Below are 12,420 nucleotides of genomic sequence, written 5' to 3'. Positions count from 1 at the left end.
GGTGTCACTGGCAAGGCCAGCATTTATGCCCATTCCTAGTTGCCCCTTGAGAAGGCGGTGGTGAGCCGCCTTCTTGAACCGCTGCAGTCCGCGTGGTGAAGGTGCTCCCACAGTGTTGTTAGGTAGGGAGTTCCAGGATTTTGACCCAGCGACGATGAAGGATCGACGATATACTTCCAAGTCAGGATGGTGTGTGACTTGGAGGGGAACGTGGAGGTGGTGGTGTTCCCATGCGCCTGCTGCCCTTGTCCTTCTAGGTGGAAGAGGTCGCGGGTTTGGGAGGTGCTGCCGAAGAAGCCTTGGCGAGTTGCTGCAGTGCATCTTGTAGATGGTACACACTGCAGCCACGGTGTGCCGGTGGTGGAGGGAGTGAATGTTTAAGGTGACAGATGGGGTGCCAATCAAGCGGGCTGCTTTGTCTTGGATGGTGTCGAGCTTCTCGAGTGTTGTTGGAGCTGAACTCATCCAGGCAAGTGGAGAGTATTCCATCACACTCCTTACTTGTGCCTTGTAGATGGTGGAAAGGCTTTGGGGAGTCAGGAGGTGAGACACTCGCTGCAGAATACCCAGCCTCTGACCTGCTCTTGTTGCCACAGTATTTATGTGGCTGGTCCAGTTAAGTTTCTGGTCAATGGTGACCCCCAGGATATTGATGGTGGAGGATTCAGCGATGGTAATGCTGTTGAATGTCAAGGGGCAGTGGTTAGATGCTCGATTGTTGGAGAGTCATAGCCTGGCACTTGTGTGGCGTGAATGTTACCTGCCACTTATCAGCCCAAGGCTGGATGTCGTCCAGGTCTTGCTGCATGTGGGCATGGACTGCTTCATTATCTGAGGAGTTGCGAATGGCACTGAACACTGTGCAGTCATCAGCGAACATCCCCACTTCTGACCTTATGTTGGAGGGAAGGTCATTGATGAAGCAGCTGAAGATGGTTGGGCCTAGGACACTGCCCTGAGGAACTCCTGCAGCGATGTCCTGGGGCTGTGATGATTGCCCTCCAACCACCACAACCATCTTCCTTTGTGCTTGGTATGACTCCAGCCAGTGGAGAGTTCCCCCCCCCGCCGATTCATAAGAACATAAGAAATAGGAGCAGGCCATTCGGCCCCTCGAGCCTGCTCCGCCATTTAATGAGATCATGGCTGATCTGATTTTGGCCTCAACTCCACTCTCTTGCCCGCTCCCCATAACCCTCGACTCCCCTGTTGCTCAAAAATCTGTCTATCTCAGCCTTGAATATATTCACTGACTCAGCTTCCACAGCTCTCTGGGGTAAAGAATTCCAAAGATTCACGACCCTCGGAGAAGAAATTCCTCCTCATCTCCGTCTTAAATGGGCGACCCCTTATTCTGAAACTATGCCCCCTAGTTCTAGATACCCCCACTAGGGGAAACATCCTCTCAGCACCCACACTGTGAATCCCCCTCAGAATCTTATATGTTTCAATAAGATCACCTCTCATTCTTCTAAACTCCAATGAGTATAGGCCCAACCTTTCCTCATAAGACAACCCTTCCATCCCAGGAATCAACCTAGTGAACCTTCTCTGAACTGCCTCCAATGCAAGTATATAAGGGGACCAAAACTGTACGCAATACTCTAGGTGTGGTTTCACCAGCGCCCTATACAGTTGTAGCAAGACTTCCCTACTTTTATATACTATCCCCCTTGAAATAAAGGCCAACATTCCATTTGCCTTCCTAATTACAGGAAACTCTTTGGTATCCGGTACCGACGGGACCGGGATGGTGCCGGTTGATTAAAAATTCCGGATGACGGAGAGGGTTATCTACCGAGGCTATTTTTAACAAACAAAGAGTCAGACTCCTGTTATTGAGGTGTTCGGACTTCTGACAGTGCCAAGAAGCCAAGTAGTGGCAGTTTGGAGAACTACCCCCACTGACTAACTTGGCCACAGCGGGAGACTCGGACTCGGACTCAGCAACATTTCCGGTTATTGAGGTGTTTTCGGAGTATGCATTTCGCTGGTTAATAGAGAATTCTGGATATTTAGGTGCCGTTTAAACGAGAGTTTCCTGTACTTGCTGCACCTGCATGTTAACCTTTTATGTTTCATGTACGAGGACACCCAAATCCCTCTGTACCGCTGCATTCTGTAATCTTTCCCCATTTAAATAATATTTTTCTTTTCTATTCTTCCTACCAAAGTGGATAACTTCCATCTGCCAAATTCTTGCCCACTCACTTAACCTGTCTGTATCCCTTTACAGACTCTATGTCATCCTCACAACTTGCTTTCCCACCTATCTTTGTATCGTTTGCAAATTTGGATACAATACACTCGCTTCCTTCATCCAAGTCATTAATATAGATTGAAAATAGTTGAGGCCCCAGCACTGATCCCTGTGGCACCCCACTAGTTACAGATTGCCATCCTGAAAATGACCCATTTATCCCGACTCTCTATTTTCTGTTAGTTAGCCAATCCTCTATCCATGTTAATATATTACCCCCAACATCATGAGCTCTTATCTTATGCAGTAACCTTTTATGTGGCATCTTGTCGAATGCCTTTTGGAATTGGATTCCCATTGACTTCAGTTTTACTAGGGCTCCTTGATGCCACACACGGTTAAATGCTGCCTTGATGTCAAGGGCAGTCACTCTCACCTCACCTCTGGAATTCTGCTCTTTTGTCCATATTTGGACCAAGGCTGTAATGAGGTCTGGAGCCAAGTGGTCCTGGCGGAATCCAAACTTGGCATTAATGAGCACGTTATTGGTGAATAAGTGCTGTCGATGACACCTTCCATCACTTTACCGATGATTACATAACATAAGAAATAGGAGCAGGAGTCGGCCACTTGGCCCCTCGAGCCTGCTCCGCCATTCAATAAGATCATGGCTGATCTTGGGCTCAAAGCCGCTTCCCTGCCCACTCCCCATAACCCTTCATTCCCTTATCTTGCAAAAATCTGTCTATCTCCACCTTAAATGTATTTAATGACCCAGCCTCCACGGCTCTCTGGGGCAGAGAATTCCACAGATTTACGACCCTCTGAGAGAAGAAATTCCTCCTCATCTCAGTTCTAAAAGGGCGACCCTTTATTCTGAAACTATGCCCCTGAGTTCTAGATTTCCCCACGAGGGCAAACATCCTCTCTGCATCTACCTTGTCGAGCCCCCTCAGTATCTTATATGTTTCAATAAGATCACCTCTCATTCTTCTAAATTCCAATGAGTATTGGCCCAACTTGCTCAACCTTTCTTCATAAGTCAACTCCTTCATCTCAGGAATTAACCTAGTGAATCGTCTCTGAACTGCCTCCAATGCAAGTATATCCTTCCTTAAATAAGGAGACCAAAACTGTACGCAGTACTCAAGGTGTGGTCTCACCAATACCCTGTACAGTTGTAGCAGGACTTCCCTGCTTTTATACTCCAACCCCCTTGCAATAAAGGCCAACATTCCATTTGCCTTTTTTATTACTTGCTGTACCTGTGTGCTAACTTTTTGTGTTTCATGCACAAGGACCCCCAGGTCCCTCTGAACTGTAGCATTTTGTAATCTCTCTCCATTTAAATAATAATTTGCTTTTTTATTTTTCCTGCCAAAGTGGATAACCTCGCACTTTCCCACATTATACTCCATCTGCCAAATGTTTGCTCACTCACTTAGCCTGTCTTATATCCCTTTGCAGATTCTTTGAGTCCTCTGCACATAATGATTGAGAGTAGACTGATGGGGCGGTAATTGGCTGGATTGGATTTGTCCTGCTTTTTGTGGACAGGACATACCTGGGCAGTTTTCCACATTGTTGGAACAATGTTATAGCTGTACTGGAACAGCTTGGCTAGAGGCGCACAAGTCTTCAGCACGACAGCTGGGATGTTGTCGGGGCCCATAGCCTTTGCTGTATCCAGTGCGCTCAGCTGTTTCTTGATATCACGTGGAGTGAATCGAATTGGCTGAAGACTGGCTTCTGTGATGGTGGGGACCTCAGGAGGAGGCCGATATGGATCATCCATTCGGCACTTCTGGCTGAAGATGGTTGCAAACACTTCAGTATTGTCTTTTGCACTCACGTGCTGGGCTCCACCATCATTGAGGATAGGGATATTCATGGAGCCTCTTCCTCCCGTTAGTTGTTTAATGGTCCACCACTATTCACGACTGGATGTGACAGGACTGCAGAGCTTTGATCTGATTCATTGATTGTGGGATCGCTTAGCCCTGTCTATAGCATGCTGCTTCCACTTTTTAGCATGCATGTAGTCCTGTGTTGCAGCTTCCCCAGGTTGGCACCGCATTTTTAGGTATGCCTGGTGCTGTTCCTGGCATGCTCTTCTACACTCCTTATTAACCTTTGGTTAACAAAAAGCGACCAATCTCAGATTTAAAATTAACACTTGATCTAGCATCAATTGCAGTTGTGGACGAGAGTTCCAAACTTCTACCACCCTTTGTGTGTAGAAGTGTTTCCTAACTTCACTCCCGACAGGTCTGGCTCTAATCTTTAGACTATGCCCCCTAGTCCTAGACTCCCCAACCAGCGGAAATAGTTTCTCTCTATCTACTCTATCTGTTCCCCTTAATATCCTGAAAACTTCAATCAAAACACGCCTTAACTTTCTAAATTCTAGGGAATACAATCTTAATTTGTGTAATCTCTTCTCGTAACTTAACCCTTGGAGTCCGGGTATCATTCTGGTAAACCTGCACTGCACTCCCTCCAAGGCCAGTATATCCTTCCTAAGGTGCGGTGCCCAGAACTGCTCCCAGTGCTCCAGGTGTGGTCTGACCAGGGTTTTGTACAGCTGCAGCATAACTTCTACCCCCTTGTACTCTAGTCCTCGAGATATAAAGGCCAGCATTCCATTAGCATGTTTGATTATTTTCTGTACTTGTTCATGACATTTTACCTGGACCCCCCGAGTCTCTTTGGACCTCCACTGTTTTTAGCTTTTCACCATTTAGAAAGTACCCTGTTCGATCCTTTTTAGGTCCAAAGTGGATGACCTCACATTTACTTACATTGAAATCCATTTGCCACAGTTTTGCCCATTCACTTAATCTGTCGATATCCCTTTGTACTTTTATACTTTCATCTACACTGTCTACAATGCCGCCTATCTTGGTGTCATCGGCAAATTTGAATATATGACTTTCTCTGCTGCTTAACTGGATCAGCCATGTAAATACTGTGGCAACAAGAACAGGTCAGAGGCTAGGTATTCTGCGGCGAGTGTCTCACCTCCTGACTCCCCAAAGCCTTTCCACCATCTACAAGGCACAAGTAAGGAGTGTGATGGAATATGCTCCACTTGCCTGGATGAGTGCAGTGCCAACAACACTCAAGAAGCTCGACACTGTCCAGTACAAAGCAGCCCGCTTGATCGGCACCCCATCCAACACCTTAAACATTCACTCACTCCACCACCGGCGTACCGTGACTGCAGTGTGTACCATCTACAAGATGCACTGCAGCAACTCGCCAAGGCTTCTTCGGCAGCACCTCCCAAACCCGCGACCTCTACCACCTAGAAGGTCAAAGGCAGTGGGTGCATGGGAACACCACCACCTTCAAGTTCCCCTCCAAGTCACACACCATCCTGACTTAGAAGTATATCGCCGTTCCTTCGTCATCGCTGGGTCAAAATCCTGGAACTCCCTCCCTAACAGCACTATGGGAGTACCCTCACCACACGGACTGCAGCGGTTCAAGAAGGCAGCTCACCACCACCTTCTCAAGGGCAATTAGGGATGGGCAATAAATGCTGGCCTTGCCAACGACACCCACATCCCATAAACAATTAAAATAAAAGCCGTTAATAAATAGTGTGATTAGTTGAGGCCCCAACACAGATCCCTGCGGGACACCACTAGTCACATCCTGCCAATTGGAGTACCTGCCCATTATCCCTACTGCCTGTCTCCTGCCGTTCAGCCAGTTTCCTAACCAGGTCAATAATTTGCCCTCAATTCCCGTGGGCTTCTACCTTAGTTAATAGTCTCTTATGTGGGACTTTATCAAATGCCTTCTGGATGTCCATATAAAGAACATCCATAAACATTCCCCTGTCCACTACTTTAGTCACCTCCTCAAAAAATTCAATCAGGTTTGTCAGGCATGACCTACCTTTCACAAATCCATGCTGGCTCGCTCTGATCAACTGAAAATTTTCGAGGTGTTCAGTCACCCTATCCTTAATTATAGACTCCAGAAATTTCCCGACAACAGATGTTAGGCTAACTGGTCTATAATTCCCTGGTTTCCCTCTCTCGCCATTCTGAAATAACAGAGTGCATTGTGCAATTTTCCTATCTAAAGGAACAGTTCCTGTATTCAGAGAACTTTGGAAGGGTTAGTACTGAGGGAGCGCTGAACTGTTGGAGGGGCAGTACTGAGGGAGTGCTGCACTGTTGGAGGGGCAGTACCGAGGGAGTGCTGCACTGTTGGAGGGGCAGTACTGAGGGAGCGCTGCACGGTTGGAGGGGCAGTACTGGGCGAGCGCTGCACTGTTGGAGGGGCAGTACTGAAGGAGGGGCAGTACTGAGCGAGCATTGCACTGCCAGAGGGGCAGCATTGAGGGAGCGCTGCACTGCCAGAGGGGCAGTACTGAGGGAGCGCTGCACTGCCAGAGGGGCAGTACTGAGGGAGCGCTGCACTGTCGGAGGGGCAGTACTGAGGGAGTGCCGCACTGTCGGAAGTACCGTCTTTCAGCTGAGATGTTAAACCGAGGCCTTGTCTGCTCGCTTAGATAGATGTAAACATCCCACGGCACTATTGGAGAGTAGGGGAGTTCTCCCAAGTGCCTTAGGGCCAATATTTATCGCTGTGATTAGCTACACAAACATTTTTGTGGCCTTTTGTGGCCTGCGGTGTGGGCCACACTTTCTTCAGCTCCCTGGGAGAAGGCCAGTCACTGGATCCATGCTGGCCAGGAGGAGAGAGAGGGGATCGGAGGGGGAGAGCGAGAGAGGATCAGAGGGGGAGAGCGAGAGAGAATCGGAGGGGGAGAGCGAGAGAGGATCAGAGGGGGAGAGCGAGAGAGGATCGGAGGGGGAGAGCGAGAGAGGATCGGAGGGGGAGAGCGAGAGAGGATCAGAGGGGGAGAGCCAGAGAGGATCAGAGGGGGAGAGCGAGAGAGGATCGGAGGGGGAGAGCGAGAGAGGATCAGAGGGGGAGAGCCAGAGAGGATTGGAGGGGGAGAGCGAGAGAGGATCGGAGGGGGAGAGCGAGAGAGGATCAGAGGGGGAGAGCGAGAGAGGATCGGAGGGGGTGAGTGAGAGAGGGAATCGGGTGGGGGGGAAGAGAAAGTCAGGAACTCGGTCGGGGGGGGGGGGTTGCTAAAAGAGCAGAGAGCACAGTGGAGATGGGGGAAGAACATGATCCAGGTATAAAAGTGGGGGGCAGGGTGGGTAAATGAGAGCAAGAACGTGATCCAGATGGTAAGACGGATCACGTTCTTCCAACCCCACCCCCTTTACACCCGCACCATGTTCTCCCTCTCCTCCCCCCAGACCTGGTTGATTTCTCGGAAAGCTCGATGCGTGTGTGGCAAGTTATATAATTGGACTGGACGAAATCCGGAAGTCATGACTCTGTCACACTTCACTTCATACCCAAAAAACCTGTTGACAATCCGTGACCCACACACAATGCCCCATCTATGGAGGGCAGGGGGGGATGGGGGGAAGTTCAGGAACTTGTTGGGTAGGTGGGAGGTCAGGAGCTCGGGCGGGGGGGGCGGAGGTCAGGAGCTCAGGCGGGGGAGGTCAGGAGCTCGAGCGGGGGAGGGAGGTCAGGAGCTCAGGCGGGGGGGAGGTCAGGAGCTCGGGGTGGGGGGGTCAGGAGCTCAGGTGGGGGAGGTCAGGCGCTCGAGCGGGGGGGGGGAGGTCAGGAGATCGGGGTGGGGGGGAGGTCAGGAGCTCGGGGTGGGGGAGGTCAGGAGCTCGAGCGGGGCGGGTCAGGAGCTCGGGCGGGGGGGGTCAGGAGCTCGGGATGGGGGAGGTCAGGAGCTCGGGCGGGGGGGGAGGTCAGGAGCTCGGGCGGGGGGGGTCAGGAGCTCGGGATGGGGGAGGTCAGGAGCTCGGGCGGGGGGGAGGTCAGGAGCTCGGGTTGCGGGGGGAGGTCAGGAGCTCGGGCTGGGGGGGAGGTCAGGAGCTCGGGCGGGGGGGGAGGTCAGGAGCTCGGGCGGGGGGGAGGTCAGGAGCTCAGGCGGGGGGGGAGGTCAGGAGCTCAGGCGGGGGGAGGTTAGGAGCTCGGGCGGGGGGGGAGGTCAGGAGCTCGGGCAGGGGGGGAGGTCAGGAGCTCGGGCGGGGGGGAGGTTAGGAGCTCGGGCGGGGTGGAGGTCAGGAGCTCGGGCGGGGGGGAGGTCAGGAGCTCGGGCGGGGGGGGGAGGTCAGGAGCTCGGGCGGGGGGGAGGTCAGGAGCTCGGGCGGGGGGGAGGTCAGGAGCTCGGGCGGGGGGGAGGTCAGGAGCTCGGGCGGGGTGGTCATCAGCTCGGGCGGGGGGGGGTCAGGAGCTCGGGCGAGGGGGGAGGTCAGGAGCTCAGGCGGGGGGGGAGGTCAGGAGCTCAGGCGGGGGGGGAGGTCAGGAGCTCGGGCGTGGGGGGGAGGTCAGGAGCTCGGGCGGGGGGGTGGGGGGAGGTCATCAGCTCGGGCGGGGGGGGTCAGGAGCTCGGGTTGGGGGGTAGGTCAGGAGCTCGGGCGGGGGGGGAGGTCAGGAGCTCAGGTGGGGGGGTCAGGAGCTCAGGCGGGGGGGTGATCAGGAGCTCGGGCGGGGGGGGGAGGTCAGGAGCTCGGGCGGGGGGGGGTCAGGAGCTCGGGCGGGGGGGAGGTCAGGAGCTCGGGCGGGGGGGGAGGTCAGGAGCTCGGGCGGGGGAGGTCAGGAGCTCGGGCGGGGGGGGAGGTCAGGAGCTCGGGCGGGGGGGGGAAGTCAGGAGCTCGGGCGGGGGGGGGAGGTCAGGAGCTCGGGCGGGGGGGGTCAGGAGCTCGGGCGGGGGGGGTCAGGAGCTCGGGCGGGGGGGTGGGGGGGTCAGGAGCTCGGGCGGGGGGGGCGTCAGGAGCTCGGGCGGGGGGGGTGGTCAGGAGCTCGGGCGGGGGGGGTGGTCAGGAGCTCGGGCGGGGGGGGAGGTCAGGAGCTCGGGCGGGGGGGGTCAGGAGCTCGAGCGGGGGAGGGAGGTCAGGAGCTCAGGCGGTGGGGGAGGTCAGGAGCTCGGGCGGGGGGAGGTCAGGAGCTCGGGCGGGGAGGAGGTCAGGAGCTCGGACGGGGGGCAGGTCAGGAGCTCGGGCGGGGGGGGGAGGTCAGGAGGTCGGGCGGGGGGGGGAGGTCAGGAGCTCGGGCGGGGGGTGGAGGTCAGGAGCTCAGGCGGGGCGGGGGGTAGGTCAGGAGCTCGGGCAGGGGGGTGGAGGTCAGGAGCTCGGGCAGAGGGGGAGAGGTCAGGAGCTCGGGCAGCGGAGGGGAGGTCAGGAGCTCGGGCAGCGGGGGGGAGGTCAGGAGCTCGGGCAGCGGGGGGGAGGTCAGGAGCTCGGGCAGGGGGGCGGAGGTCAGGAGCTCGGGCAGGGGGGCGGAGGTCAGGTGCTCGGGCGGGGGGGGAGGTCAGGAGCTCGGGTGGGGGGGGGAGGTCAGGAGCTCGAGCGGGGGAGGGTCAGGAACTTGTTTGGGAGGGGTGGGAGAAGGTCTTAATCCATGAGGGTGAGCCCCGTCTGTTCTCTGTGAGCTGTGTTCCGTCTGGAACCTGGCAATCAGAATGGCTCGAATTACACTTTGCAAAGTAATTGATTACTTAGGCAGGGAAGATCTAATTACACACTGCAGATAAACTGCCGGGTGTGTCTTGTCCTCCAAGGGGACCAATCAGATATCAGGTGTTGCCTTCAAGGTGACCAATCAGAGATCTGGTATTGGAAATAAATGCAACCAATATTTATCCCTCAACCAACATCACTGAAAAACAGATTATCTGGTCATTATCACATTGCTGTTTGTGGGAGCTTGCTGTGTGCAAATTGGCTGCCACATTTCCTTCATTACAACAGTGAGTACACTTCAAAAGTACTTCATTGGCTGTTAAGCGCTTTGGAACGGCCTGAGGATGTGAAAGGCGCTGCATAAAAGCAAGTCTTTCTTTCTTTGCACACGGCGTAGCCAATCCCCTGCTCGCACGGTGCAGCCAATCCCCTCCCCGCACGGTGCAGCCAATCCACTCCCCGCACGGTGCAGCCAATCCTCTGCCCGCACGGTGCAGCCAATCCACTCCCCGCACGGTGCAGCCAATCCTCTGCCCGCACGGTGCAGCCAATCCACTCCCCGCACGGTGCAGCCAATCCCCTGCCCGCACGGTGCAGCCAATCCTCTCCCCACACGGTGCAGCCAATCCCCTCCCCGCACGGTGCAGCCAATCCACTCCCCGCACGTGCAGCCAATCCACTCCCCGCACGGTGCAGCCAATCCCCTGCCCGCACGGTGCAGCCAATCCTCTGCCCGCATGGTGCAGCCAATCCCCTCCCCGCACGGTGCAGCCAATCCCCTGCCCGCATGGTGCAGCCAATCCACTCAATGCACGGTGCAGCCAATCCATTCCCCGCACGTGCAGCCAATCCCCTCCCCGCATGGTGCAGCCAATCCACTCAATGCACGGTGCAGCCAATCCTCTCCCCGCACGGCGCAGCCAATCCCCTCCCCGCACGTGCAGCCAATCCCCTCCCCGCACGGTGCAGCCAATCCACTCAATGCACGGTGCAGCCAATCCCCTGCCCGCACGGTGCAGCCAATCCCCTCCCTGCATGGTGCAGCCAATCCCCTCCCCGCACGTGCAGCCAATCCCCTCCCCGCACGTGCAGCCAATCCACTCAATGCACGGTGCAGCCAATCCCCTCCCCGCACGTGCAGCCAATCCATTCCCCGCACGGTGCAGCCAATCCCCTGCCCGCACGGTGCAGCCAATCCCCTCCCCGCACGGTGCAGTCAATCCCCTCCCCGCACGGTGCAGCCAATCCATTCCCCACACGGTGCAGCCAATCCCCTGCCTGCATGGTGCAGCCAATCCACTCAATGCACGGTGCAGCCAATCCTCTCCCCGCACGGTGCAGCCAATCCCCTCCCCGCACGTGCAGCCAATCCCCTCCCCGCACGTGCAGCCAATCCACTCAATGCACGGTGCAGCCAATCCCCTCCCCGCACGGTGCAGCCAATCCCCTCCCCGCACGTGCAGCCAATCTCCTCCCCGCACGTGCAGCCAATCCACTCAATGCACGGTGCAGCCAATCCCCTCCCCGCACGGTGCAGCCAATCCCCTGCCCGCATGGTGCAGCCAATCCCCTGCCCGCATGGTGCAGCCAATCCCCTCCCCGCACGGTGCAGCCAATCCCCTCCCCGCACGGTGCAGCCAATCCCCTGCCCGCATGGTGCAGCCAATCCACTCCCCGCACGTGCAGTCAATCCACTCCCCGCACGGTGCAGCCAATCCCCTCCCCGCATGGTAACCTGCAAGAGACTCCCACCTGAGAATGTTCTGGCTCTCGGTCTGTTTGGCTCGTTCTCCGACTGTGGTTCCATCAGTTCTTGTCTCTCTAGATGCAGTGCTTGTTGGGTCAGTGCACAAACCTCGCTCTCATCCTCTGCGGAGAATGCAAACCATGGCACCATGTCTGAGCTGGGAATGCTGGAGGTGGGACTGCCACCTCGGTCAAAGTGGGAGCAGGCCGAGGATGCGCGAGGCCGCGGGCTGTTCAATACAATAGGCAGTGGTTATATTTCACACAGCCGTGCACAAGCTGCTCTTACACAAAGACTCAAACATTTGAATCATAATATCCTAGAATGGAACAGCACAGCCATTTGACCCATCGTGTCTGTGCCGGCTCTTCGAAAGAGCTCTCCAATTAGTCCCACTCCCCTGTTCTTTTCCCATGGCCCTGCAAATTTTCTCCCCTTTAAGTATTTATCCAATTCCCTTTTAAAAGTTACAATTGAATCTGCTTCCACCGTCCTTTCATGCAGCGCAGTCCAGATCACAACAGCTCGCTGTGTAAAAAACATTCTCCTCACCTCCCCTCTGACTCTTTTGTCAATCATCTTAAATCTGTGTCCTCTGGTTACCAAACCCTCCTGCCACTGGAAACAGTTTCCCCTTATTTACTCCATCAAAACCATTCATGATTTTGAACACCTCGATCAAATCTCCTCTTAACCTTCTCTGCTCTAAGGAGAACAATCCCAGCTTCTCCAGTCTCTCCACATAACTGAGGTCCCTCATCCCTGGAACCACTCTAGTAAATCTCCTCCGCACCCTCTCCAAGGCCTTGACATCCTTCCTAAAGTGCGGTGCCCAGAATTGGACACAATACTCCAGCTGGGGCCTAACCAGTGTTTTATAACAGTTTAGCATAACTTCCTTGCTTTTGTACTCTATGCCTCTATTAATAAAGCCAAGGATCCCATATGCA

The 12,420-nt window shown here is 55.1% G+C and overlaps 1 protein-coding gene across 2 annotated transcripts in view; it reads right to left on the bottom strand.

Moving 5' to 3' along the window:
* Positions 1–12,420, bottom strand: part of LOC147107937 (microtubule-associated serine/threonine-protein kinase 3-like) — a 177,255-nt gene that overhangs the window by 18,753 nt on the left and 146,082 nt on the right. For both annotated transcript variants that reach the window (XM_086004302.1, XM_086004303.1), the window contains one exon: positions 11,476–11,699. In XM_086004302.1, the coding sequence (XP_085860428.1) occupies positions 11,476–11,699 (224 nt within the window). The remainder of the gene's footprint in view (positions 1–11,475; positions 11,700–12,420) is intronic.

The sequence above is a fragment of the Somniosus microcephalus genome, chromosome 13 (assembly GCF_052327205.1).
Source record: "Somniosus microcephalus isolate GS21.2 chromosome 13, FLI_Smic_1.0, whole genome shotgun sequence".
Classification (NCBI taxonomy): Eukaryota; Metazoa; Chordata; class Chondrichthyes; order Squaliformes; family Somniosidae; genus Somniosus; species Somniosus microcephalus.
Note: the sequence above shows the minus strand (reverse complement) of the source record. Positions and strands in the feature narration are given on the sequence as shown.